The 25,182-nt window shown below is 43.6% G+C and overlaps 3 protein-coding genes across 5 annotated transcripts; 1 reads left to right on the top strand and 2 right to left on the bottom strand.

Moving 5' to 3' along the window:
• Positions 1–2,164: 2,164 nt before the first annotated feature.
• On the bottom strand, positions 2,165–11,304 carry LOC105020249 (tetratricopeptide repeat protein 41). 2 transcript variants are annotated; one of them, XM_010887111.3, is made up of 17 exons: positions 10,895–11,304; positions 9,588–10,415; positions 9,213–9,399; positions 8,855–9,060; positions 7,768–7,931; positions 7,196–7,679; positions 6,838–7,077; positions 6,461–6,650; positions 5,996–6,189; positions 4,862–4,936; positions 4,639–4,766; positions 4,305–4,482; positions 4,054–4,204; positions 3,724–3,876; positions 3,406–3,536; positions 3,015–3,144; positions 2,165–2,896 (listed from the first exon to the last, which is right to left on the bottom strand). In XM_010887111.3, exons 1-17 carry the CDS (start codon positions 10,971–10,973, stop codon positions 2,305–2,307), a joined length of 4,110 nt encoding a protein of 1,369 aa, XP_010885413.3. In that variant the 5' UTR covers positions 10,974–11,304; the 3' UTR covers positions 2,165–2,304. The 2 variants fall into 2 exon arrangements, with proteins under 2 accessions (XP_010885413.3, XP_019898201.2); XM_020042642.2 differs by lacking the exon at positions 10,895–11,304 and having other exon boundaries at positions 9,809–9,901.
• Positions 11,305–11,483: 179 nt separating this feature from the next.
• Positions 11,484–17,681, top strand: hsp90b1 (heat shock protein 90, beta (grp94), member 1). Its single transcript, XM_010887050.4, has 17 exons — positions 11,484–11,630; positions 12,365–12,467; positions 12,913–13,054; positions 13,194–13,310; positions 13,596–13,927; positions 14,018–14,255; positions 14,382–14,498; positions 14,684–14,821; positions 14,906–14,983; positions 15,220–15,285; positions 15,390–15,659; positions 15,862–16,107; positions 16,263–16,399; positions 16,740–16,818; positions 16,912–17,067; positions 17,212–17,295; positions 17,406–17,681. Exons 1-17 carry the CDS (start codon positions 11,582–11,584, stop codon positions 17,430–17,432), a joined length of 2,379 nt encoding a protein of 792 aa, XP_010885352.2. The 5' UTR covers positions 11,484–11,581; the 3' UTR covers positions 17,433–17,681.
• On the bottom strand, positions 17,280–24,870 carry glt8d2 (glycosyltransferase 8 domain containing 2). 2 transcript variants are annotated; one of them, XR_002196020.2, is made up of 11 exons: positions 24,465–24,870; positions 22,765–22,807; positions 21,391–21,489; positions 20,877–21,078; positions 20,138–20,255; positions 19,849–19,933; positions 19,650–19,762; positions 19,360–19,526; positions 19,013–19,125; positions 17,707–18,547; positions 17,280–17,324 (listed from the first exon to the last, which is right to left on the bottom strand). XR_002196020.2 is itself a non-coding variant. In XM_010887049.3 (11 exons), exons 2-10 carry the CDS (start codon positions 22,781–22,783, stop codon positions 18,369–18,371), a joined length of 1,095 nt encoding a protein of 364 aa, XP_010885351.2. In that variant the 5' UTR covers positions 22,784–22,807; positions 24,465–24,870; the 3' UTR covers positions 17,769–18,111; positions 18,338–18,368. The 2 variants fall into 2 exon arrangements, 1 of the variants encoding a protein (XP_010885351.2); XM_010887049.3 differs by lacking the exon at positions 17,280–17,324 and having other exon boundaries at positions 17,769–18,111; positions 18,338–18,547.
• Between the last annotated feature and the right edge of the window lie 312 nt (positions 24,871–25,182).

The raw sequence follows: 25,182 nt of genomic DNA, 5'->3' as shown, positions 1-25,182 counted from the left end.
TGGGTCACCCAGACCTCCATGTGCTAGCTAACTGCTGTTAGGTACCGGGATGAAATCCTCAGACCAATCGTCAGACCTTACACTGGTGCAGTGGGCCCTGGGGTCCTCCTGGTGCAGGACAATGCCCGGCCACATGCGGCCAGAGTATGTAGGCTGTTCCTGGATGACGAAGGCATTGATGCCATTGACTGGCCCCAGACCTGAATCCCCAGACTTGAACCCACGTTCCCCAGACCTGAATCCAATTGAGAACCTCTGGGACGTTACGTATCGGTGCATCAGACGCCGTCAAGTGGCACCACAGACTGTCCAGGTGCTCAGAGATCCCCCAGGACACCATCCGATGTCTCATTAGGAGCATGCCCAGATGTTGGAGTGCATAAAGGCACACGGGGGCCATACATACTACTGTCACATTATGGATTGCCAATAGTGTGTACTGGCAACACCCTGTTATTGCAATTGTTTACTTTGATATTCGGGGTGAGTTTGAATCCAGCCCTCAATCGGTTGATGATTTTGGTTTCCATTGACTGTTGTTATGTCATTTTGTTCTCAAGGAATTACACAATGTACAGTAAAGATTTTGATCTTTAATATATTTCATTCATCGCGACCCGATGTGCAATTTAGCTGTTCCCTTCATTTTTTGGAGCAGTGTATATAATTAATAGAAATGTAAATGAAAACAGTTAAATATTTGTGACAGAATTCGTTTTTTCCTAGTCACTAGTTCTCTCTGTGGGCTGTTCTTATTCTTTCTTTGAGGAGATCATCTTCTATTCCATTTTAACAAATCACTTCAGATAGAGGGTAGACAATGCTATGGAAAAAAATAAAAGATCTGAATAACTTATGAATGTTATATCAACGGCATTATATTACTTTTGTTTTCAGTTAGAAGTTATTTTACCTTCATGGAGTGGACATAGAGAGGTATGGGAAAGAGCTGTCAGCTCTGAGGTCATCCACACCCGCGTCATAATGGCATCTGTGGCCACAGAGGAGCCTGACTTTGCACCACACTTCAAGTTTTTTTTCACTCCCCCCCCCCACCCCCCCGTTAGCAACTAGCACGTACACACGCATACAAAAATGCTGTCAGTACTTCAGAATTTACCACATAATTCCAAATAAGAGAAGGAAAAGGTGACACAGAAGTGCTACCATTCCCTGAACCCATTAGCAGACCTGAAGGTTGTGTACGTGTCATCTCACACAAAGCAACCACGTCGCCCACTAAAAAAGGAGAAGAAGATCCGGATAATTATAGGTAATACACTATCCGGCAACACAAGATAATAATTTTAACAATCTAACTATATAACTTACCCAAAATCCTGAAGACGAATTCAGTTACCTTGTTTGAACTTCCCAACAGGTTTTGTCCAATAAGGGTATCATAGTAACACCCAGAGGAAGTATTACAAACAAACAAAGACACACACAAGCAGGGTACATACAGCCCTCAGAACTCATGACCCTAACTCTGGATTAACCCACATGTAAGGGGCCAAACCAGTTTAGTTAAAAGGGCATGTCACATTCTGAAACATGCGGCTCAACTGACATCTTCTTTAGGAATGGCCTGGTTATCCGTTCACTAGCAAAGATGTTTAAATGAATCCAAGATAGCCTAAAAGGTGGAAGGTTAGTGAAGCAGAGTGGGCACATTGTAGGAAAATAAAAGGGCAGAGCCAAAGGTAATGAGATCCAGTTAATCTATATTGACACATTTCAGCATGTTCTTTATAGGATACACCAACTCTGTGAAGAGTACGTGTGTGAAAATGCTGTACTGAGATCAGGTGGTCCCCTCTGGGCTTGCTCTGCCTGTGGGGTGTTGAAATGACACCCGGATGCCTCAGATGTGTCGCTTGTGCTTAAAATGGTTGACAATGTCACCATCTTCTGGTTACTAAGAGAACTACAAGTTTTATCTTCTGGTTAACAGGGCAGCACAACCCTGTTGTCAGGTTGGTCACAAATGAGGTTGAAGAGAAAACCTACACGACAGTAGATCTCCAGGAACAAGGCTAGGCAGCCCTGTTCTAGTATGATGAAATCTACATAATTCACATTGTTACATTTTCTAAAATATCAATTTAACTACACAAAAAAAAGGATTACTTAATGTTAAGTTTAATTAAATAATTCTCTAGAGGGACATTCATAAAAATAATGTATTGCAAAATATACATTTGAATAAATCACAAAAAAACTGATTGGTATCAAGGGATGACAACAGTAGTTTCAACACCAGATTCAAAACAGTGGTCCGACAGAGGGTACGATTGCTACTGTTTAGCGCCTCCTGGTGGAGTGATTTGCTCCGCTTTTGCTTTGTTCACCTCCCTGGCCTTGTCCTGTCTGTCTGAGCAGCCTGGGGAATCTGCGTGTGTGCTGCGGAGAACCGATCTCTTTATTCAGCACAGTGACCGTCCATTCTTCCAGAAGGTACCTGGCTGGTAAGTGGCACCAGCCTGCCTGCCGCGGGCCATGGTTTGACTTTATAGAACACGGGCCAGGTGCAGAAGCAGGTCTGGGTTTGAGTTCTGAGATCAGGTTGCTGATGTCACTCTGTGGCCCGAATACTGTAGTCTGTAAGTTAGACCAGGGTCTGAGAGAAGAAGACATCGGTTTCGGTCTGTTCCGGTTCACCGCTGGTTCTGGTTCCAGTTTTGGCTGTGTATTGCATGTCTTTTTAGAAGGGGCTGATAGGGATCTGTTTCCAGAGGGGTTCTGAGGGACGAGCGAGATGACCCTCCCCCAAGACAGACTACAGGGGAGCGGTGTGGCTGTGTAAGGTCTGCTCACATTGCTTAGCCTCTTTTTGGAAAGGTGGGAGTAACCTCTCAACGGGGTCAGAGGTCCCCTGGATTGTGTGCTTAAAAACCTAAGAGGACCAAAGTTCTCTGTTAGGTTCAGTGGCTAATAGATTAAACGTCACACAATCCCTTCATCATGTGAAAGAAAATATATTTGAAATAGCGTAGGAGCTGAAATAGGCTTACTGTTCTAAGTCCTTGGTGATTTTGTGATCAGACCCTAAGAAGCGTATGTTCAGATCCAGTGCTCTTTGGAGCAACCCCAGAGCCTCTGTACTTTGGGCCTTAGCAGAATCCTGCTGAAATAGTTGCTTGCCTGCCATGACACACAGACAGTACATTAAGACTAATGAAACATTTACTGCATGCTGTATAGCAACAGTTCCCAACCTTTTTTGGTTACAGTGACACCAACAGAATTTTGCCCGGCCCGGGGCACCCCTAAAGTATGCCTTTATGTACATTTTACTAGTAAGCCTATGCTAACCCCGTTGGGAACCACCATTGGATGGTATGAAGTGTAGAAAAAAGTGGAAGAAAGCATTGTGATGCTTTAAAAAAATACAACAATGATTACCAAGTTTGATCAAGGTGAAGGCAAGACTGCATCCCTTTGCATGAAGAAATGGTGACGTTGGGGAACAAAGCTTGACGCCCTGATCTTTCACGTGAACGGCGTGTTGATACAGCTCCACCACTTGCCTCAACCTGAACACATCACATTTGGAATTTGGAATTTAAACCGGGTGGTTCGAAATCTGAATGCGGATTGGCTGAAAGCTGTGGTATATGAGATTGTATACCTCAGATAGGACCAAAAAAAGATTCAACCGACAATTAATGTAAAATGAACCACAAAAAGGCTATAAGTAGTGGGTTAAGACATCCTTCTCACCCTGCAGTGTCAGTGAATGTCTCGGCCCAGATGTCAGCCATACGCTCCTCCACCTCCACCACTAGAGAGTGATCTCCTCCATACCAGCGCCTCCCGCTCAACAAGGCAACCTGGAGATGCTTCTCAGCAGCATTTGAGTCATGCAGACTGTGTCTGTCACAGAAATGATCAAAAGATCACACTCATTGAAGATAGCCCAAGTTCAGTCTTATATATTAGATTTTATCCATTTGTGCTTAACTAAAAAGCCAGATATATCCAAACCTATGGCTGAAACTATGAAGAAAGCATAGACCGGGGACAATATCGGTTTAAGCATCACAGACTCACTTGTGTACCCCACATAGAAGTGATACAGTGACTCCAGCAGATGGGTGACGTTTGTGGTGTCCCATACTGATGACATCACTGAGGATCTTAGAAGCTTCTAGTGCACGGTCGTCATTGAACAGCAGCTGGCAGAGTATACACATCAGCTGACCTGAAATGGCAAATATTACCTTGTGAATTCAAATACAGATAACGGGTCAGGATGCACGTACGAACAAAATAACGTGTTTGAACTCTGAAGGAACCAGTACCCTTTATAAGTGTGATTCCCTCGTGCACCTCGAGGCAGGTGGAGGTGAGAGTCTGGGTGTTCTGTGGCGACAGTCTACATTGGGCCTCTGCCTCACGGGGATGGCCCATCTCCACATAGAGCTCAGCCAGAGTCCGCTGCACTGTCAGCTGTAACCTCAAACTCCGGCTGTCACCGTGCTGCCCAGCGGCCGGATATCACACATGGGAAAGACAGCTTCAACGCAGACATTGCAGCTCGTCTCTGGCAATGTTAGTACTAACGGACAGAGTAGATGTACGGTTTTGGCACAGTGGCTGATGGGTGTAGGAGTAGGTGTGGTGGTTCTGACTGACCTGTGTGAGGGTGGCCTCAGTCTGCAGTAGGATCTGCACTGCTTCCACCTCCCTGTTCAGATACAGCAGCAGCTCAGAGACCATCAACCCCACTCTCCCGCTCCCTGACCCCCACAGACAGCCATCCTCTACAAAAGGGACACAAACAGGAAACCCCCTGGTTGGCATCATAGATTACAGGTGAATGAGACCAATCGATTTGTTACCAGTGGTCACTTATTACCTTGCCCTTCACGTGGAGATTCAGTCACGAAGATCCCATTGCTGTCTACCCCCCTCAGCTCCGAAGAGTCAGCATCTACAGGTATAATCAATCATCATAACCAGAGTTTAACAGAGAGAGAGAGAATTTCTGTATAGTTTTGTCACAACATGTAGTAAATCTAACCATGTACAAACCCATATCCAAAAAAGTTGGGACACAGCATAAAATTCAGATGAAAACAGAATGCAATGATGTGCAAATCATGTATCCCTGTATTTAATTGGAAATAGTAAAAATACAAAATATCAAATAGTGAAACGGAGAAATGTTACTGTTTTGGAAGAAATTCATGCCGATTTTGAATTTGATGCTGGCAACACATTTAAAAAAAAGTTGGGACATGGGCATGTTTATTACTGTGTTGCTTCACCTCTTTTTTAACAATACACAAGTGGTTGGGAACTGAGGAGACCAATTGTTGTATTTTTGAAAGTGAAATGTTTTCCTATTCTTGCTTGATATAGGATTTCAGCTGCTCAACAGTTCGGGGTCTCTGATGTCGTATTTTCAGTTTCATAATGCACCAAATGTTTTCAATGGGTGACAAGTCTGGACTGCAGGCAGGCCAGTTTAGCACCTGGACTCGTTTACTATGGAGCCATGCTGATGTAATACGTGCACAATGTGGTTTGGCACTGTCTTGCTGAAATAACCAAGGACTTCCCTGAAAAAGACAATGTGGATGGCAACATATGTTTCTCCAAAACCTGTATATATTGTTCAGCCTTCACAGTGGTGCAAGTCACCCATGCCATGTGCACTAATGCACCCCCGTACCATTCTGGATTCTGGCTTTTGAACTGTGCACAGATAAGAAGCCGGATGGTCCCTCTCCTCTTTAGGCCGGAGGACGTGGCGTCCATGAATCCCAAAAATAATTTGTAACTTTGATTTGTCAGACCACAGGACAGTTTTCCACTTTGCCTCAGACCATCTTTAATGAGGCAGTCGTGATTCTGGATATTGTCTATCTATGGTTTTTTTCTATGCAGGTAGAGTTTTAACTTGCATTTATGGATGCAGCGACATACTGTGTTCACAATAAATGCGTCCCAACTTTTTCTGAAACAGGGTGGTATATGATAATGTTACCTGTACATGTATCAGAGAAGAAAGATGATTTCTCTGATTGTTTAGTAGCTAAAGGGCGACATCCTTTATCCAGCAGGCCCTGGTAAGAGGTATATGGGTCATGTCCTTTATGGATCAGAACGGTCCAGTACCTGAAAACATCCATCCTCAGCTGAGGACACTGGCTCCAATGTTGAGACAGGTGCTGTATAGTCCTGGGGTCAAATCACAAGTAGATACTGATTTGTAAAGAAATTCTAGATAAACATGTTTACCCAGCAAGGTCGGTGTCCATGTTGTCATTAGTGTAGGCAGGACCGGCTCCAGGCATAAGCAACATAAGTGGTCGCTTAGGGCCCCTGACCACTAGGGGCCTCTGACTGCTAGGGAGGCCCCAACCGACAGGGTGCCCCAAATGAAATTTTGCTAAAGGCCCACAAAGGGCTAGAGCCAGCACTGAGTATAGGTGTATGTCTATGTTCTTACTGTGGATCGGTGAAAAATGAATGTAGCTCCTCCCAGGCCTCACACTGCTCCAGGTGCCAAGGGAGCTCCTCCAAGACTTGAGACCAACCGCAGAGCACCTTGGCCTGCTTCTGGAAGAACTGAGCAAGGCTGAGATGGAAGCCCCGTCTGGTCCTTCTTATACCTCCAGAGTGGTTCCCAGACCGGGCCCCTAAGAATAAGGAAGCAGTATGTGTGGAGAAGTAGATGGGTAACCAAAGGAAATGGTTAAATGTAATTTTATTTACACCTTTATTGAACAATCCACAATTTTGGAAGCAGGAGCTAATCCCATGCTGAGTATGTTGCCCATTGTATTCAGCTCATTTATAGTAGTGTCCTTTCTGTCTGGCACTCACTCTGCAAGAGGAGGTCCATGGCCAGGGCCAGTGACTGGTGGGTGAGGCTCAGCGTTCCATTGGGTCTCTCCTGTACCCAGGGTCCAGCAGCAGAGCGGAAACAGGCCCATTCCAGAGGCAGCACCTGCATGGACCCATGATGACCCAGAACTTCCAGCAAGGCCAGGACCTGCTCCTCACTCAGCCCAGCATGGGAGAGATGAACCAGGCAAAGCGCATCCCACAACCAGCCACTGAGACCTGGAGATTAATAGTGTGACAAGAAGGATGCAATTCATAACAAGGTGTCAAAAAATAAATACACTTAAAACCAGACCGCGCAAACAACTCCATGACTGGAGAGTGAATTTGACCGCACCTATCTGTGACACTTGTGAGGTAACTCCTCCCGTTTCATTGGCATGGCTGCCTGTGATATCGGTGACACTTCCACAGTCTTTGATCCAACGTTGAATCACCCTGGCCCAAAGCTCTGCCATGGAATCCACCTCCACATACTCCTCCATTAACTCCTCCACTTCCAGCTCGCCCCTCAGGACGCTGCACGTCTGTAGCTCACTGGCAATCACCGCCAGGAACAGAGGCTGACGACCCGGCCCCGGCCTGGTAGGCCCACCCAGAATGCTTTGCAACAGGGCCTTGGGTGGCTCCTGGCAGGGCAGGCGGAGGTGCTTGAGCAGAATGCTGCGGCGGACCCAGGGGTGGGACAGAACTGGCCAGGGGAGGGGGAGAACGTCCGGGCGGAGCGTCAGGCTCCGGTGGGTAAGGTCTGTGGAAGTCGTGGTGATAATCATCTTACACTGGGGAGGTAAAGAGGCAGGGAGCCAGCAGAGGTCCTTCACCTGAAAACAAATGAATATATATTCCGCTGAATGCTACGTTTTCAATACAGATTTACAATATGCTTCATACAGCAAAGTAATCTACTACCTCCTGCATTGAAAGTCCCAGTGTCCCAGTTAGACTGTCCAGACCATCCAGAACCAGAACACAAGGTCCTAGGGCAATTGCAGCAGAAAAGGCCAGAACCACCGCATGGAATGACCAGAGCTTTACCCCATGATGTAACCCTTCACTCCAGTAAGCCTGGGGGCCTAATTCAAAGACACAATCACATTAAATACCTATTTTGCTGCCTGTGCGGCCCTCCCTGAACCGAACCACAATGTGTCTTTGTTACTCGGAAGAGTAAAATGAGCGGTAAATGTAAAAACAACAGTAAGTACATCTTAGCTTGTAGGTTACAAGCTAATCTTAAGATATTTTTTAATGGATTGTTTGGCTTTGTTCAGGAATTGAATTAGATGGGATGCAGAGAGGAGGTAGGCCCAGTTTGAAAGGTTGAGTTGGGGTTGATCTTCATTCCTATGGTGGGGAACAGCACATCTGCACAGAGACGCAATTAGTGGTAGATCACAGCCTCTGAATGACATTCATCTAATTCATACATACATCTTCTTCCGCTTCATCCGAGGCCGGGTCGCGGGGGCAGCAGTCTAAGCAGAGATGCCCAGACATCCCTCTCCCCAGACACTTCCTCTATCTCTTCCGGGGGGACACCGAGGCGTTCCCAGGCCAGCCGGGAGACATAGTCCCTCCAGCGTGTCCTAGGTCTTCCCCGGGGTCTCCTCCTGGTGGGACGGGACCGGAACACCTTCCCAGGTAGGTGTTCCGGAGGCATCCGAAACAGATGCCCAAGCCACCTCAGCTGACCCCTCTCGATGTGGAGGAGCAGCGGCTCTACTCTGAGCTCCTCCCGGGTGACATTCATCTGAGTTCGGTCACATTCATCTAATTCCTTAACCTCAAACTACTATGCTACCTGTCATACCTAAGCATTGAGTAAATTCAGTATTGAATGCCAACACATCTCAGGATGAACCAATCTCAGAATGAATGTGAACCGGGCATGTTAAGTACACAACAGGAAGTACTAAATAAGGTTAGAAGACAAAGAAATGAGCAGGCTAATGTTATCGTAGACGTTTCTGTCCCTACAACACTTCAGTGTGAGTACCATAATAGGCCTGGCGTAGCTCGGCGGTCATCTGTCTCAGAACAGATACGATATTCACACTGGAGTTGCTGACTCCACAGAAGTGAGGGATGACCGGGATCCCAGGGTTTTTCTTCCGGAACTCCTGAAGCCACCAGGCGGCCAGCGTGGACTTCCCACATCCCCTCTCACCAGAGAGCAGGAAAACAGACCTCTCGGAATCACCGCTGTCATGGTCACCGAGGGCAAAGGAAACAGGAAGGAATGTCATAAATTGATAAATGAAGCTCAATCCACCATAGGGCTAGCAAGAGGTTTGCTTTGGCTGAGCAAATATCATGTAGTTCAGCCCTGAATGTTGTGGGGTCGAAGTTCTTACCGTGTTAACTTGACGGTTGAATTCCATGGAGTTGCTAAACTCAGAGACATGTCAGAATGGGTGAGAGAGGAAGTGAATGCGTTGAGTGCCTCTAGGACAGCATTGGCCTGGGTGGAAAAGACAAAGCGGCGACACAGGGCTTGGACAGCCCCTTCATGGTAACGTCTATCCAGGGAATCCAGATGGCCTATAGATCAGGGGAGATCAAATAGCTGTAGGTCTTGGAAGAAGCAGCAAATAACCAAACACAAACAAATGTCAACTGAACTTAGGTACGTCAATCCTTTTCAGCGTCTTTTCGAAGCCGGCTGAACAGAAAGATATTGAACAAAAGAAACGAGATCAGAAATGAGCTGAACTGGTTCACAGACGTACAGGAGGATGGGTGATCCACAGGCCCATACAGCTGTCCAATAAGACAACTCCAGTCCCTCTTCACCAGGGCCTCCAGTTCTTGCAGCGTCCTGAAAAACCTTACAGGCTGCAGGCTGTCTACAACCCTGTTCTTTAGCTGCCTGGCTCTGTGTCTCTCCTCCTCAGTCTGTTTGGAGAACACAGACAGCAACAGCCCCTGTCCTCCTTCTCCACCCACATACCAGTCTCCATTCTCCTCTTTCTCCAAGAGAGAGTAGTCCTTGAAGTAGAAGAAGCAGCGTCTGTCGTCTCCCATCAGAGCCGCCTGAGTGATCTGCAGCTCCGTCAGGGAGCATGTCTTGTTCCTGCCTCTGAGGACCCAGGGGTAGCCACCTTTCGCTGCAGCTTCCAGGTTCCTCTCCACCCCAGGGAGGGCTTTGTGTCCCAGACCAGCCCCTGGTAGCAGTGTGGGATCGTTCTCCGTCCTGAAGGGGCCATATCTGTGGCTTAGGAGGCAGAGGAAAGAGGAGGAGCCGCTGATAAGATCCAGGCTGGTCTTCAGCTGCTGGGAGGAGAGGCCTTGGTCAGAGGGTTGATAAGTCTCCAATGCATCCCACTGGATGTCCACAGGTTTGAAGCAAGTACCTCTAGCCTGGCAGAGGGAGTCCAGCTGGGGAAACACCTGTGTTTTCAGGTGGTCCCATTCCTGAGTGAGGTCTCCAGGTACGGAACACAGTACAGGTTGGAGAGGACCAGTGACTGACGGAGCGACCAGGTACGACCCTATTTTGTACCCGCTCCACTGTGGGTCCATTTCCATCTCAGGTAGCTGTGACCTGCTGTGTGAGCCTGAAAAGGATTTTGTAATAATGAAACAATTGACTAGCTGACAATCTGGCACTCTATTATACTGCATATTAAATATGTAAAACATCTTAATTCAGTCTATAAAGCGTTCAACCATCCAAGCATGCTTAAAGAACTACTGAACTAAAAAAATTCAGATCCTGAAAACCTACAGAAGTAATGACACAACTGAATATAATGACTTCTGATTACCAACGTGCTGTAACTGAGAGGTGGAATGATGTCTTACAACCAGAGAGGCAGAGTGTGGTTATGCCATACCAAATGTGTTGAGGTATGCAAACCATAAATCACTTGCACATATTAAACTATAAAACATGTTAAAAAATGTACATGTTCCAAATACAAAAATGTCAGAACAAAGCAGATATATTTGTTGGGCTCTTATGCCATTACAACATTTAGCTATATAATTACACCAACAATATTGGACAAACAAAGCTCCATTAAAGTTTCAATACCTGTAGCAGTAAATAGGTTGTCCCTAATAAGATTGCCAGATTGCTCAGCATAATCCCCTGTATTTGTCACTTGAGACATTTTAATCAATCAAATTTTTCATGCAAACAAGTTGTTTGCCGGCAGACCTTAACCATTTTTGTAGCTGGATGCAAATGTATGCATAGTTACTACTTCGCTGAGAACGTGTGCTTCGAAAGCAGTAGCAACGGTGGTAGTCAAGGTAAACGTATTGGGTGGCTTCCGGATGAGCCCATCATTTACAAATAACCACAGCGTAACATTACACACAACATGTTTCAACCATGCTGAATACTCTTTTTTTTCAGGGACGTGTTTACACGTAGTTTGCATATTATCGCTACATGATTACTATAGTGATGTTTAACGTGTTCTTCCGCCAATCCAAACTAGCCACGCTTTTGTCTCATGCAACTGGACATGTAATATTTTGATTGGAAGAATGAAGTTGCGAAAGCTCCCATTATTGGTTTACAGTTGCGTGGGGAGCACTGATAGGTCCGCTGACTCAATCCAACTCCTCGAAAGGATGGGAGGGGTGTCAGATAAAGGAGTCAGTAAAGCCTGTTCGCATTGCACAGTTAAAAGCTTTCGCATGGGCTTTTGAAATAAATTTGTCTGTTGATAAATACGGTTATATATAAATACGTTATATTTGCTCTATTGAAATGAAGCGAGTGTGGATTTTAGGCATTCTGTGTGCTCTTCTAGCGCTCAGTAAGTAATATTTAAATTGAATGTCACATAATGTTAACTTATTTTTCAGCTACTTATTATGATCAGTAGGCTATAAGCAGGAGCAAAATGTGCTTGAATACCATATTTTGATTGTAAGGTATTGCTTGTAACCCCATCTGGGTCAGAATAAGCTTCTTTTTTATATACCAATCATGTAGTTAAATTGTAACATTCATAACCCTGATGTGTTGTTTTTTCATTCATATGTGTTAGTTTTGTTTGCTTTATAAACACTTGAATCGAATTTTTGCTCTGTGGGACTGGTGTCTTGTGAGCCTGGCCCATCATATGCAACTTCCTGCTTTTGTTACTTTTATTCGTTTAACAACCATTCAGAAGCAGGATTACAACCTAGTAACATACAGTCTGCACCTGTTATCAGCAGAGACTACCCATACAATGGACATTTTGCTCTGGACAATACAGTCAGTTTGCACAACAGCGCGATGCCCTCTGTGGAAGAAGTCAAGGAGACGTTTTGTGGCTGTTATGCTAAAAAATGGAGGAACACACTTCCTACCAGATTCATTTAGACCCTTAGCAGTGACTTTATGGCTGTTACGTAAGCTGCCTGTCAGATAACTGCCTGTCAACTAACACTGATCAATTTAAGGTCATACAATCATTTTTTAATTGGCTGGGCTAAAGTTACTGTGTAGAGGTTTTTGCTTATATAAACCCTCTGATCTATTGTGTAATTCTCTTTTCCGCAGATTCTGTCAAGGCAGATGATGAAATTGACATTGAAGGGAGAGTGGAAGATGATTTGGGCAAAAGCAGAGAAGGCTCTAGAACGGATGACGAGGTGGTGCATAGGTGAGGTGTATTTCATCAAGTTTTCTCAAACACACTGAAGGTTCTGGGACTAACTTGTGACAAGAGAGACCCCATTACTCACTTTTCCAAAATACAGCGAATTCCTCTCTACCGACCTTAAATGAACAATGGAAACCGCTTTCAGCTCCACAGACTTCTATTTTTGATTTAAAGACTAACACCCAATTAGAGTCACTATCCACTTATTTGCACAAATCATGAGAGTTGTTTTTGCTATTCCATTTTTGTCTCGACACCCACCCCTACTAAGCTTGTCGAAGTACCTGATTATCATTTAGTGCATTTGAGAAACACAACATTATAGGGATTTTCCCTATTATCCCAGGGTAAGTCACTTTGATCAGGGATGTCTATAATATTCCCTGAGAAAATCTTGAGTCTGTGAAACTTGTGTTACTATTTGATTCCGCTTATGGTTTTCCAGGGAAGAGGAGGCTATCCAACTTGACGGCCTGAATGCAGCACAGATAAAGCAAATCCGAGAGAAATCAGAAAAGCATGCTTTCAAGGCCGAGGTGAACCGGATGATGAAGCTCATCATCAACTCCCTGTACAAGAACAAAGAGGTTGGTGTCTGGTAAACTGTAAAGCTTGACTGTGTTTTCTTTGTAATTACACTTTATTTGAAATGGTAATTACTTCACAACACATTCAAATTGGCAAGCTGGCCATTTGGTTATGTTCATGTTTAATTTGTGTGTTCAGATCTTCCTGAGGGAACTGATCTCCAATGCATCCGATGCCCTGGACAAGATACGGTTGCTGTCCCTGACCAATGACGAAGCACTCCTTGGTAACGAGGAGCTAACAATAAAAATCAAGGTGTGTTAAGTTACCTCAGTGTTAGCTTTTGTGTGAGCATGAGCTCATTGGTGTGGAGTCCAGGCACATCTGATGATCTACTGTAACACCTGTTCTGCCTAAGGAACAGCTATAAAGGATTATGTAAAATGTACACCTAAATATAAACAGTACTGGTGCTCAACATGAGTATCTGTTTTAGTCCATGTTCAGCACTGGAATGAGTATCTGTTTTAGTCCATGTTCAGCACTGGAACCTTAGTTTCAAGTTTACATTGGGTTATCACTGTTCCTCCTCAATTCCAGTCTGACAAGGAGAAGAACATGCTCCACATCACTGACACGGGCATCGGCATGACAAAAGAGGACCTGGTCAAGAACTTGGGCACCATTGCCAAGTCGGGCACCAGCGAGTTCCTCAACAAGATGACCGAGATGCAGATGGAGGGTCAGTCGACTTCTGAGCTGATTGGTCAGTTCGGTGTGGGCTTCTACTCTGCTTTCCTGGTGGCAGACAAGGTGATTGTAACGTCAAAGCACAACAACGGCACACAGCACATCTGGGAGTCCGACTCTAACGAGTTCTCCATCATCGAGGACCCGCGTGGGGACACTCTTGGCAGAGGCACCACCATCAGGTGAGTCACTAAGGACGCTGCCAGCCAGTAATATTTCACGAAATCACACGCTCCCAGAATCCTAATTGTCCATAATAACCCCACCCCCAGCTTGGTGATGAAGGAGGAGGCAACAGATTACCTGGAGCTGGAGACCATCAAGAACCTTGTGAAGAAATACTCCCAGTTCATCAACTTTCCTATCTATGTATGGAGCAGCAAGACTGAGACCGTAGAGGAGCCTATTGAGGAGGATGCAGCTGAAGCAGAGAAGAAAGAGGACACCGCTGAAGATGAGGCTGAGGTGGAGGAGGAGGAGGAGGAAAAAGACAAACCAAAGACTAAGAAGGTATACTGATTCAGTCTTTGAAAGAAAGTTGGCAGCATGAGATCCCCTGCAGATGAAGCTCAATGGAAGCGTATCCCTAAGCGTTATGGACGTTTTCCCGCAATGATACATATTTATCGGTCTTAGGTGGAGAAGACAGTGTGGGACTGGGAGCTAATGAATGACATCAAGCCAATCTGGCAGAGGGCAGCCAAGGAGGTGGAGGAAGATGAGTACAAGGCCTTCTATAAGACCTTCTCCAGGGTGTGTGTCTTCCTATGGATAATTCTGATGAATAATCAATATGGTAGTAGACACTAATCTCTTTCGTGGATAGACCAAGGGCAGAAGTCTGCATTCCCATAATAATTTCGCATACCCACGTCTCAATGAGTAATCTTCGGTATGGTAAGGTCATCCCAACCACTCACTCTCTTCTGTTCTTACAGGACACAGACGAGCCCATGACCTACATCCACTTCACTGCAGAGGGGGAGGTCACCTTCAAGTCGATCCTCTTTGTACCTGGCGCAGCTCCCCGGGGACTCTTCGATGAATATGGTTCTAAGAAGAACGACTTCATCAAGGTACCACAGCAAGGTTTGGTTTACTATGGATTGGCATTCAAACTGTTCTTAGGGCAGTCAGTAACAGTCTTTCGCCTCCCTCAGCTCTATGTGCGCCGAGTCTACATCACGGATGACTTCCATGACATGATGCCTAAATACTTGAATTTTGTGAAAGGAGTGGTGAGTAAAATTCCTTACTGGATGGATAAACCAATCCAAACTCCACCCACAATAACACACAGAGTAGGTTGAGTGCTAGTCTTGTTAACTGGCATCTTTAGCAGTCATTCTAATCCTTGCCACTCCTGTCATGCTTAACATTGGCATATTACCTGGAGTACGAGGAGTGCAATGTTAGGTCAACAGACTGGTTAAGTGCACCCAGGACTGAATGTTACATCTGGTGTTCTTATCAGGTTGACTCTGATGACCTTCCTCTGAATGTCTCAAGAGAAACTCTGCAACAACACAAACTTCTCAAGGTGAGGCTTGCTTCTAATTCAACGTGTTACAGAACCCCACAAGTACGTCAACACTCCTTCCCTCGACCACTCTGCTAACCGGATAATTAACACGCTTCGGGCAGGTCATTCGCAAGAAGTTGGTGCGCAAGACCCTAGATATGATCAAGAAGATCGCAGAAGAGCAGTACAATGAGAAGTTCTGGAAAGACTTTGGCACCAACATTAAGCTGGGTGTGATTGAGGATCACTCCAACAGGACCCGCCTGGCTAAACTGCTGCGTTTCCAGACCTCCAAAAGCGACACAGCACTGTCCAGCTTGGAGCAGTATGTAGAGCGTATGAAGGAGAAGCAAGAAAAGATCTACTTCATGGCAGGGATCAACAAGAAAGAGGTGAGCACCTGGACCATTATTGACAGAGAAACAGTGACCTTTAAGTAAAATGTCTATGAATGCAGACCACGAAGTCTCAAATCTAGCAATGAAGCTTTGAGATCTGTATCAAAACATCTTGTAGCCTCTTTCCTGTATCAAATTGTCCTACAAACCTGCTACATGTGGGTCTGAGCTAAATTCCCTTCATTTTTTCTGTCAGGCTGAGTCGTCTCCCTTTGTGGAGAAGCTGCTGAAGAAAGGCTACGAGGTAATCTACCTTACAGAGCCTGTGGATGAGTACTGTATCCAGGCCCTACCAGAGTTTGATGGCAAGCGCTTCCAGAACGTGGCCAAGGAAGGAGTTAAGTTTGATGAAAGTGAGAAAGTTAAGGAGAAGAGGGAAGCCCTGGAGAAGGAATATGAACCACTTACCACCTGGATGAAAGACACTGCCTTGAAGGACAAGGTAGGGGCCTCATCAATCTCCACAAAATCGGCATAAACATTTCAGTCAATTCCTTTTGGACATTGATAAGATAGCAACTCCTTCATTAGAAAATGTTTGCACAGGTGTTGGTGAAGCTTTAAAACCTGTATGTTTTCTGTGTGATCTGTCTCCAGATCGAGAAAGCTGTACTGTCCCAGAGGCTAACAAACTCCCCATGTGCTTTGGTAGCCAGCCAGTATGGCTGGTCTGGAAACATGGAGAGGATCATGAAAGCACAGGCCTACCAAACAGGAAAAGACATATCTACAAAGTAAGAACTGTGTGAGCGTTCTCTACACAACGAACTGTGGTATAAGACATTACTCCCAATAACATCTTAAGTCTAAGAGTATGTTGGACTTAATACACAGGTGTCAAACCGGTTCCACAAAGGGCCGAGTGTCTGCAGGTCTTTGGTTTTTCCTATAAATTGGTTCCTAGTTCATACCTACACAACCAGGTGAGGGTAGAAACTAACCAATCAGTGACCTAATTAACCAATCAAGTACAAGGAGAGAGCAAAAACCTGCAGACACTCGGCCCTCCGTGGAACCGGTTTGACACCTCTGACTTAATACATTGTTTCTGTTTTTTATTCATCTGTATTCCAGTTATTATGCAAGCCAGAAGAAAACATTAGAGATCAACCCTAAACACCCTCTTATTAAAGAACTGCTAAAGAGAATAAAGGTGACTACCTTTGACAATAAGTCATTTTTAAATTGGCATGCTACTCTCTCCGGTGGTTCCTGACAGTGCTTCTCATTGTTCTCCCTACCTCAGGACAATGCAGAGGATAAGACGGCCTCTGACCTGGCTGTAGTGCTGTTTGAGACAGCCACGCTCAGGTCAGGTTACCAGCTGGCTGACACCAAGGCCTACGGAGACCGGATTGAACGCATGCTTCGACTCAGCATGAATGTGGATCTCAACGAAGAGGTACGCAAGTTCTTACTGCTGCTTGAATATTAAACACACGGACTACGCTGTGACTAAGTGTACATAATGGCATCATGTATTACAACGGCAGAACAAGTTTTAGGATGCAATCTTTGCTTCTTTTAACTTCTTTACCTGTCGCAGGTGGATGATGGGCCAGAGGAGGAGCCAGAGGAACAAACCGAAGCAGTTGACGTTCAAGAAGATGGGGAGGAAGATGACGATTCGGTAAGATTGAGGGGGTGTCTAGCGCAGAACTGGGGAAAAGAGGATTAGCAATAAGACATGCAATGGATAATGGTGGTCATCTACTGTGTTTTACCCTCTGCTATTTCCAGGGAGCCAAAATAAAAGAAGAGCTGTGAGAAGAACTGAGCAAGAGGGTGAATGGGTAAAGGGTATTACTTCTGGGGTAGAAACTGAACCGGCACTGGGTCCACATTCTGTGTCAGGGAAATGGGGTGGGCTTGGGTTTTTTTAGTTGGTGACTTTTCTGTTTTTATTTGTTACATTCCTTACATGACTGTACATTTGTTAATATTTAACTGAGCCGTTATGGTTATGGGGTGTTGACTTCCTGTCACGAGAACCATTAAATGTTTCCGGAAAGGGTTTATCTGGCCTTTGGTGTCTTTTTACCTGTCATTGTGTCTATTCTTTATAAGCCCAGTCAGTTATTTTTACTCATCAAAACAACCACGTCCATCCCCAATGTTCCAGTGGTCTTGGTCACAGCCCTGCAGTGAGGAGTTTGAATCTTGATTGCAGCATTACAAGCAAGGGAGGTGTGAATGGGCTCAGCACTGGTGTGAGTAGAGGGGATATTGGACCGGATGGCTTGACCTCGTCACTCTCACTGGGGACTCTTTGTAGTGGGTATGGAGCCTGTAAGCTCAGTTGTAGTTATTGGCTGGAGGACGCTCCCAGCACGTATGTTTTGGCAGAAAGTTCCACGTCGATCAAGCAGTGTGAAAAGAACAAGAAGGGCTCAGACGGATGTACTTGGCATGTTCTAATCGACTACCCTCAGCCCGCTGGGAGTTGCTGCAAAGAGGTATGGTAATGAGAACAAATTGGGCATCACAAAATGAAAACAGACCCTGTTTGGTACAGCTCATATTTTTTCATTGAAAATACTAGATAAAGGAAAACAAGCCCTTGGTGGCCATCAAAAGATGTTAATACAGCAAAATTATCAGAAAGAGCCTTTCTTCACAATAACTGTTCACAACTTCATTCACTCTGCAATGGCAGATATCAGCCTACACACCAGTCTTGCATGGTATGTTCTTAAACATTCCTCAGATTAGACCCTTGGGTCGAACCAACAAGAACCTCCCATTGGGGTCTGGGATGAACCACTTTTCCCAGCGGTCCAGGTGGACACACGGATAGTCCCAGGGCTTGAAGCGTCCGTTCCAGTGCAGCAGGTGCGCCCCCTGGAGGAAGGCCTCAGAGTAGCGGGTGTCTGGGCTCCAACCTTTAGGGGAAAAAAACGCAGTAAATCACCCTCTAGAAAAGAGATGGGCAAACTTTTTAGCTTGAGGGCCAAATCAGGATTTGAAAATTTAACAGCCGCCTGCACAATTTGTAATTTATAATTTGATTTTGGAATGTACAATTTGATTGTGTAATGTACAATTTGATTGCTCTTCATCTAGCTAATATCATCCCTACGGTGAAGCACGGCGGTGGGAGCAATATGCTATGGTTAAAAAATGGTTAAAATTAAGGAAAGGAAGAACAGAACAAAATACAGAGAGGTCCTTGAAGAAAACTTGATCCGAAGCACACAGGACCTCAGACTGAGGGAATCTTTCAGCAGAACAATGACCTGAAGCACACAGCCAAGACAATGTGGCTTTGAATGTCCTTGATTGGCCCAGTCAAAGCCTGGACTTAACCCAATGAACATCTGTGTGGAGACGAGATGAGGCCGACTCACCCAGGTGTCGGACGTGCCAAAGGGGGTCGATGACCGTGTACTTGTCGTGAAACACGATCAGCATGGGTGGAGTGGCCACGCCCCCGGCCATGGCGCTGCTGTATATGTTTTGACTAGTGACATGAAGGAAGGGAAGAGATAAATACAGATCAGTAATTCCTTCTTACAAACCAATGAAGGTATTGCATTTTACACTTATGATTACAGAATACAACTGAAATGTAACCCCTGAGCAACTGTTAGCGAACAACAGAATATCCTCAGCCAGATCAGTGTCAGATCAGCAGCACACAACCCAGTCAGGTAGGATCAGAGGCAACACACAGGCACACACATCCTCTGCTTACTTGAAGTTCTCCTGCATCCATTTCTCCAGCTGTTTGGTGATCTTCTGTTTCTTCCACTCTGGGACGTCGGCTACAAACACCCCCGGGTTGAAGGAGCAGTCACTAGGGTTGATGCCCAGGTCTCTCACTTCCTTTTTCCTGTAGTCTAGGAATCCCATATATGTCGTCTGCGAGTCGGAATTTGATTTAAATGACTGGATTCAAGGAGGTTCGGACTAGGAAAGCGTAAGTTTGGCAAACACTGCATAACCCCAAAATAAAAAACAGGAAAATCACATCTTCAAATGTACCTGCATGGCCACACTGCGCACCATCTCGTGGGTTGAGGGCAGGTCACAGTCTGTGGCAAAAGCTGCAGCATGTCCTTTCTCAAGCTTTATATTGTAAAGGTCCTTGATGTCACCTGTTGTTATTGAATGTAGGCAAATCAGACAGGCTCTCACAATCACGCTTAAATAAAGCAATACAGGACATACAGCATTTCTGTACCTTGCACTATGACGTCGTCGTCCACGTAGATCACCTTTTTGTGGCTAATATCGAGGAGTGGCAGGTAAAAGCGCACAAAGTTGAGCTGGAAAATAAAATGGTGTTCACTAAGAGACAGTGGTTATGTAATACGACAAGTGTTTTGATATGCCTATGGGATTTCTCATGAAAGGCTTAGATGGAAGTGGCGACGTGTAGAGAGGAATGTTTTTGCTGAGTGGGCCGGATTCGATCCCACACTGCAGCAGTACATTGGGACAGCTGGATCATCTCTAGGCCATGTACTCACTGGATGCAACAAATCGGGTCTGGATGAGTCTGGTTTCACCTTCCCTTTCAGAATCATGGGGTTGAACTCCACAATCTTATACTTGATGCCCCTCAGTTTAGTCTTCTGAATGTACTCTCTATCAAGACGCACACAAGTACAAAGGAATATTACGGCAGTTCGACTGAAAAAAATAAATGTAAAAAGTACCTGTATGGGCCTGCAGACCAGACAGGTACTGCAGGGTGTTCATGGACAGATTTATTATAACTACCAACAGACTTTACATATTTTGGGCAAGGGATCTGTGGAACAAGATAAGGGGTGTAAAACATGAATCATCAGTCAATGTAAACGCTGGTCAACCTGGACCTGGGAGACTTAGATTTTGGTAGCCATAGCACAATACAGACAAGTAAAATTAGAAATCAAAAGAAATAGGTTCATTACACATGCAAACTATATGGCGGGAAACTGTGTAGAATTTCTGTAAAATTCACTTGGTGTATTTTTTATTTTTTTGCATGCACTGCTGAAGTCATAGTAAAACTACTGTGCTCTTTTAATCTCACTCAAGTTGGGTTCTGATTACGAAACAGGCCCTAAAGGGTCTGAGAACCACTTATTTATTGAAATAATTCAGAAAATGCATTAAGAAGTTGGAAATAGGAACTAATGAAATAACTAAGGAAATAATGTTGCTTGCATATGAAGTGGTGATATAACATAGATAACAGGAGGAGAGATTTGTTTGAAACACCTTGTCAGCTTAATGGCATCCCTCAGAGTGACGATATAGAAGAACACACTGGAATCCGTGTTGCTATAGATACTGTTGATGGTTGCCATGGCAGCTCCCATACGTTCCTCAGCAGCACAGATGACCACAGGGATGTCATATTTTCCTTCTGCAGTCTTGTCCACAAGAAGCTTTTGCGTATGCACTGGGACCTTCTTAGCGTCTTTGAGGAAAAACAAATCAGCTCAATAACCAAATCTAATTTTAAAGCTTGTACAAAGCTATTACAACTATTCAAATAATTCCATAAGCATTAACATTACAACTGTAGATATAAATATCACCTCTAAATGTCAGTCCATCGGCAACAAAAGAAAATACAAAATCTATATTTAAGTAAAATTAAAGAGACATTTCTCTTTAAATGTCTCCTTCAGTTATTGATCTTGGCATGTTCCTGACAAGTCCTGCCTCTCAGGTTATCTGGAGAGTAGGACCTGTTCTCAACCGTTAGAAAGACACTGGAGGGAGTTACCTGAAAATGTGAGTTTGGGCTGGGATGGTTCTCTGAATAGTCTACTGTGTAGGATTAGACATATCGTAAGAACAAGCACCGTGAGCAGGACACGGTTAACTGTGACACAATAAAGAAGGAAGGAACATTCAGACAGTGTTTATGTACTTAGACGTGCTTCTACACAACATAAACAGGGGAATAAGTTGCTTATTTGAAAGATTTGAAAATCTCAATAACAGCAATAATTGCTCACTGACAGTTCCATGTGGGCCTTCTGCTAAAGTTATTTTTAGAGTTTTTAATATTTATAAATATGTAAAATAAATATTACTGAAATACATTTTTTATGAAAAACAAATTACAAATATTACTGAGCAAGTGGTAAAGATTATGGCACACATTTTTTAAAACTTTTTTTTTTACTTTTGTTGCACTTACAGATTGACCAATATAATGGAGGGCACGGGTCAAATACATGTCAGCAATACTTCCTGAAAATGACCATTCTATAAATAACTTTTTCAGAGGATTCTCCATAAGCATGTGTGAATGGAATCATGCCATAATGTTGTCACTGTTGCTCAGTATACTTGTGTTGCATCTTTTCATCATGCCACATCGAAGGTGACTGTACCTTGAGATAAACAGGGCATTAATCTATCATTCCCTTCAGGTGCCATGACAAAATGGTTTTACAATGACATTAGTCATTTAGCAGCCAGTCTCACCCACACCAACTTACAGTTACATAAAATGCAAAACTACTATAGTAGTGTTCTATAGAACAGTATCAAATAGAACTTCTCAAAACTGATCTGAACACACCAATTCAAAAATACTGTAATGGTTGCATTGTGCATTCAATGTGAAGAGCAGAGGATTATGACAGGGGACATATTTACAGGAACACTTTTCTGGTTGCCTCATCCATGTTCGAAAATGTTCATAATACACAGGCATGCATGTGCGCACACGTGCATAAACATGTCTACACGTGCATAAACATGTCTACATGTGAACACCACACAAGCAGTTGGGAACATAATTTATGCTGTGAAGGTGGGGGAGTTCTGTTACACAATGGATACATTGAGCTCTCCTATAGCCACTATGTTTATAAGACCTGACCGACCAAGACCCATTATTTACAATCAATATAAAGTCTACACACTTAAGCAACCAGGTTATTGTAAGGTTTTTATTGTTCAGATTTCAGTTTGTTTTTCAACTGAATTGTTCACGTTATAGGTCACAATAAAGGTGGAAAAAGTTCTGACATGATTTATCTTTCTCATTCTTTTACATCACAAGAACCTGGCATTTTAACAGGGGTGTGTAGACTTTTTATATCCACTGTACATGCATGATTATTTGAAGATACACTTCACTTACTTTTCTTCAAAAGAGCCATTTCTCATGTTTCTTCCAGCCACATCTGAAAAAATATAATGAAATGGTGAGAAGTGAGATACAGAGGCAGATTTACAAAAGACAGACAAAGAGTAACCATTCTCCTTGGCATTTGGGGCTCAGTTGGGGTTCCAGGACGGTGTCTTAAATAATATGAGTCCTTAAGCGGACCCAGATGAGCTCTTTTATCTGGCAGTCCTCTCAGTGAGACAGTCCCCACAACAGATGTTAAATACAGAAAGAACAAGTGCTATGCTCTCAACATTCTGACAAACATACCTCCAAATTAACATCAATAGTTTCAAGGAATATTGGCATTTAAATGAGCATGAAAGGTTAAGCATGGTGATGTCAGGATATCTTGCATATCAACAGGAGGTATTTAGAAAGAAGGATAAGCCAAATGACTGGTTGCTGATGAGGTGAAGAAGAGGTACAACGGTACAATACCTTACAGCTGGAGAACTCAACCTGTAATGCACTTCTGTTACTGGCCATTCTCTACAGAAAAACTATTGTTATTATGGTCAACTAATACTGTAGCCCAGGTTTTGTGCTAATGTTGAAGTATATAATTTATTCTGTGCATTATACATTGTGATAAACAAGACACAACAAGTGCTTTGTGATTCGGTAGTCATGTGGATCTGGTTTAAAAAAGCCCTTTGGCGCTTCCTTCCTAGTGACATTTTTCAGAAAGGTTGACTGAGTCTTTTTTGACGATTTGACTTCATTTCTATCTGTGAGCATATTTTTGTCAGCATATTTTTGTCGGTCTCTCACTATCTCCTTCAAAGATCAGCACAAAAGTAAACAGTAAAGTAGTTATGTAAACCACTCCGCACACGAGTGACATGACAAGCCGTTTTCGGTTTGGCTCTCGAATAAGCCAAATAGTTAAAACGTCCAAGTGCAGTCTCCACTGATGTCAGACTGCAATAACCAGATTTTTGCTATACAGAATCTATATACTATATTGCAGATAGACAGACGTAGTTAACATCACAACGTGATTTTCTATTAAAACAAATATGACAGACTTTTAGATTCGTGTGTAAATGTTTGAGCCTCTAGCAGACCCTCACTGAGGCTGCACAAAGGATTATCATTTATTTATGACAGCTTTCTCTAAAATTTCCAAACCAAAGATTTACACTGACAGAGACATCCTGTAGGAGTTAACATTATTTAGTTGCATTCCTGATTTGAAGCTGAAAAACAAACTAGGGAATCATCCGTAAAAATATTTCATACTGTCTGTTAATTACTAGTAAATCAAATTCAAGATTTTTTCACAGAGGAACATGTCAGTAAAGTTGTCAAGTTGTCAGTGTCAACAGTTATTTTATACTTAACTAAATATAAATCCACATAATAATCACAATACTAGTATCTGTGTTTATATGATGACCACAAAGGCCACCTCAACTAATGGAAAATCAAGTACTAAGTAGGTTATTGCTGGCGTAATGCCTATATTTTAAGTTGGATAGCGTATGGTTTTTGAGATCCAAATAATGGACAGTTAACCTTGGACAAATTAAATATTGCCAAATTAACCTACATACGTATTGATGGCAAGATTTTAAAAAGATTGCATTCGTAAAAAGGGGCGTCTCCTCTTCTAACTTTAGAGCAATGCAAAATGGTTTATTCAAAATGTATCAAAAATATATACTTACCAGAAGAAATGTGCTATAATTATTCTCACAGGTTAAGTATCCAACGGTCTCTGTTCATTGTTGTCGATAAATGCTACAGAAGAAGCTCCCCTATCCACACAACCACAACCTTACAATTTTTTTTCCACCGTTGTTCTTCGAGAAGTTCTTTCCAGATGTGCCAGATGTGCTTGTTCTCCCAACAAATGCATTGCCTGAGCTACATACCTTTGGTTTGGGGCTAATTAGTGATACGAAAGATCAACCTCATAACACACAATGATCACCGATGGCTTTCGTGCTCCCTAAATGATTTTAGAACAAGAAACATATTTTAAAGGCAACATTTCAGCCTTTTAATATGCTGTAAAAAAACTAATAACTTAATATACATGCATCCGCTGTGGCAACTACCATGATATACAGATGTTAGAAAAAGTCCAAGACAATAACACTTTATACATTTAAGAAACACCATTGCATTTTCATTCTATTGGAAATTTTGGGAATTTTGTATAAAAACTACATATTAAGGGACTACACGCCCCAGTAAACAATTCTGCTGCGAACTACAGGACGATCAGATTTTCACCGAATCAATTGCTGAAAATTTCCCAGCTATTTAGTTAATCGCATAATCACGTGGAAAAACAAAGTAATGTACTACTTTTATGCACTATTGTCTGCTATTATATATATATTTTGTTGCATTATATTAAGTCAAGAAGGTAGATTAAAC

This window comes from Esox lucius, chromosome 23 (assembly GCF_011004845.1).
Source record: "Esox lucius isolate fEsoLuc1 chromosome 23, fEsoLuc1.pri, whole genome shotgun sequence".
Lineage (NCBI taxonomy): Eukaryota > Metazoa > Chordata > Actinopteri > Esociformes > Esocidae > Esox > Esox lucius.
This window is presented reverse-complemented; position numbering and strand designations above follow the sequence as displayed.

Excerpts from the sequence above, each read along its gene's own strand:
- LOC105020249 (XM_010887111.3), bottom strand. The coding sequence starts at position 10,973 with ATGTCTCAAGTGACAAATACAGGGGATTATGCTGAGCAATCTGGCAAT. Across the intron at positions 10,416-10,894 it reads CAACCTATTTACTGCTACAG|GCTCACACAGCAGGTCACAG; the intron begins GTATTGAAACTT and ends AATCCTTTTCAG. Across the intron at positions 3,145-3,405 it reads CTTCACCTTGATCAAACTTG|GCAAGCAACTATTTCAGCAG; the intron begins GTAATCATTGTT and ends GTGTCATGGCAG.
- hsp90b1 (XM_010887050.4), top strand. The coding sequence starts at position 11,582 with ATGAAGCGAGTGTGGATTTTAGGCATTCTGTGTGCTCTTCTAGCGCTC. Across the intron at positions 11,631-12,364 it reads GTGTGCTCTTCTAGCGCTCA|ATTCTGTCAAGGCAGATGAT; the intron begins GTAAGTAATATT and ends TCTTTTCCGCAG. Across the intron at positions 17,296-17,405 it reads GGGAGGAAGATGACGATTCG|GGAGCCAAAATAAAAGAAGA; the intron begins GTAAGATTGAGG and ends TGCTATTTCCAG.
- glt8d2 (XM_010887049.3), bottom strand. Across the intron at positions 19,934-20,137 it reads GACCCGATTTGTTGCATCCA|CTCAACTTTGTGCGCTTTTA; the intron begins GTGAGTACATGG and ends TTTATTTTCCAG. Across the intron at positions 19,763-19,848 it reads CGACGACGTCATAGTGCAAG|GTGACATCAAGGACCTTTAC; the intron begins GTACAGAAATGC and ends CAATAACAACAG.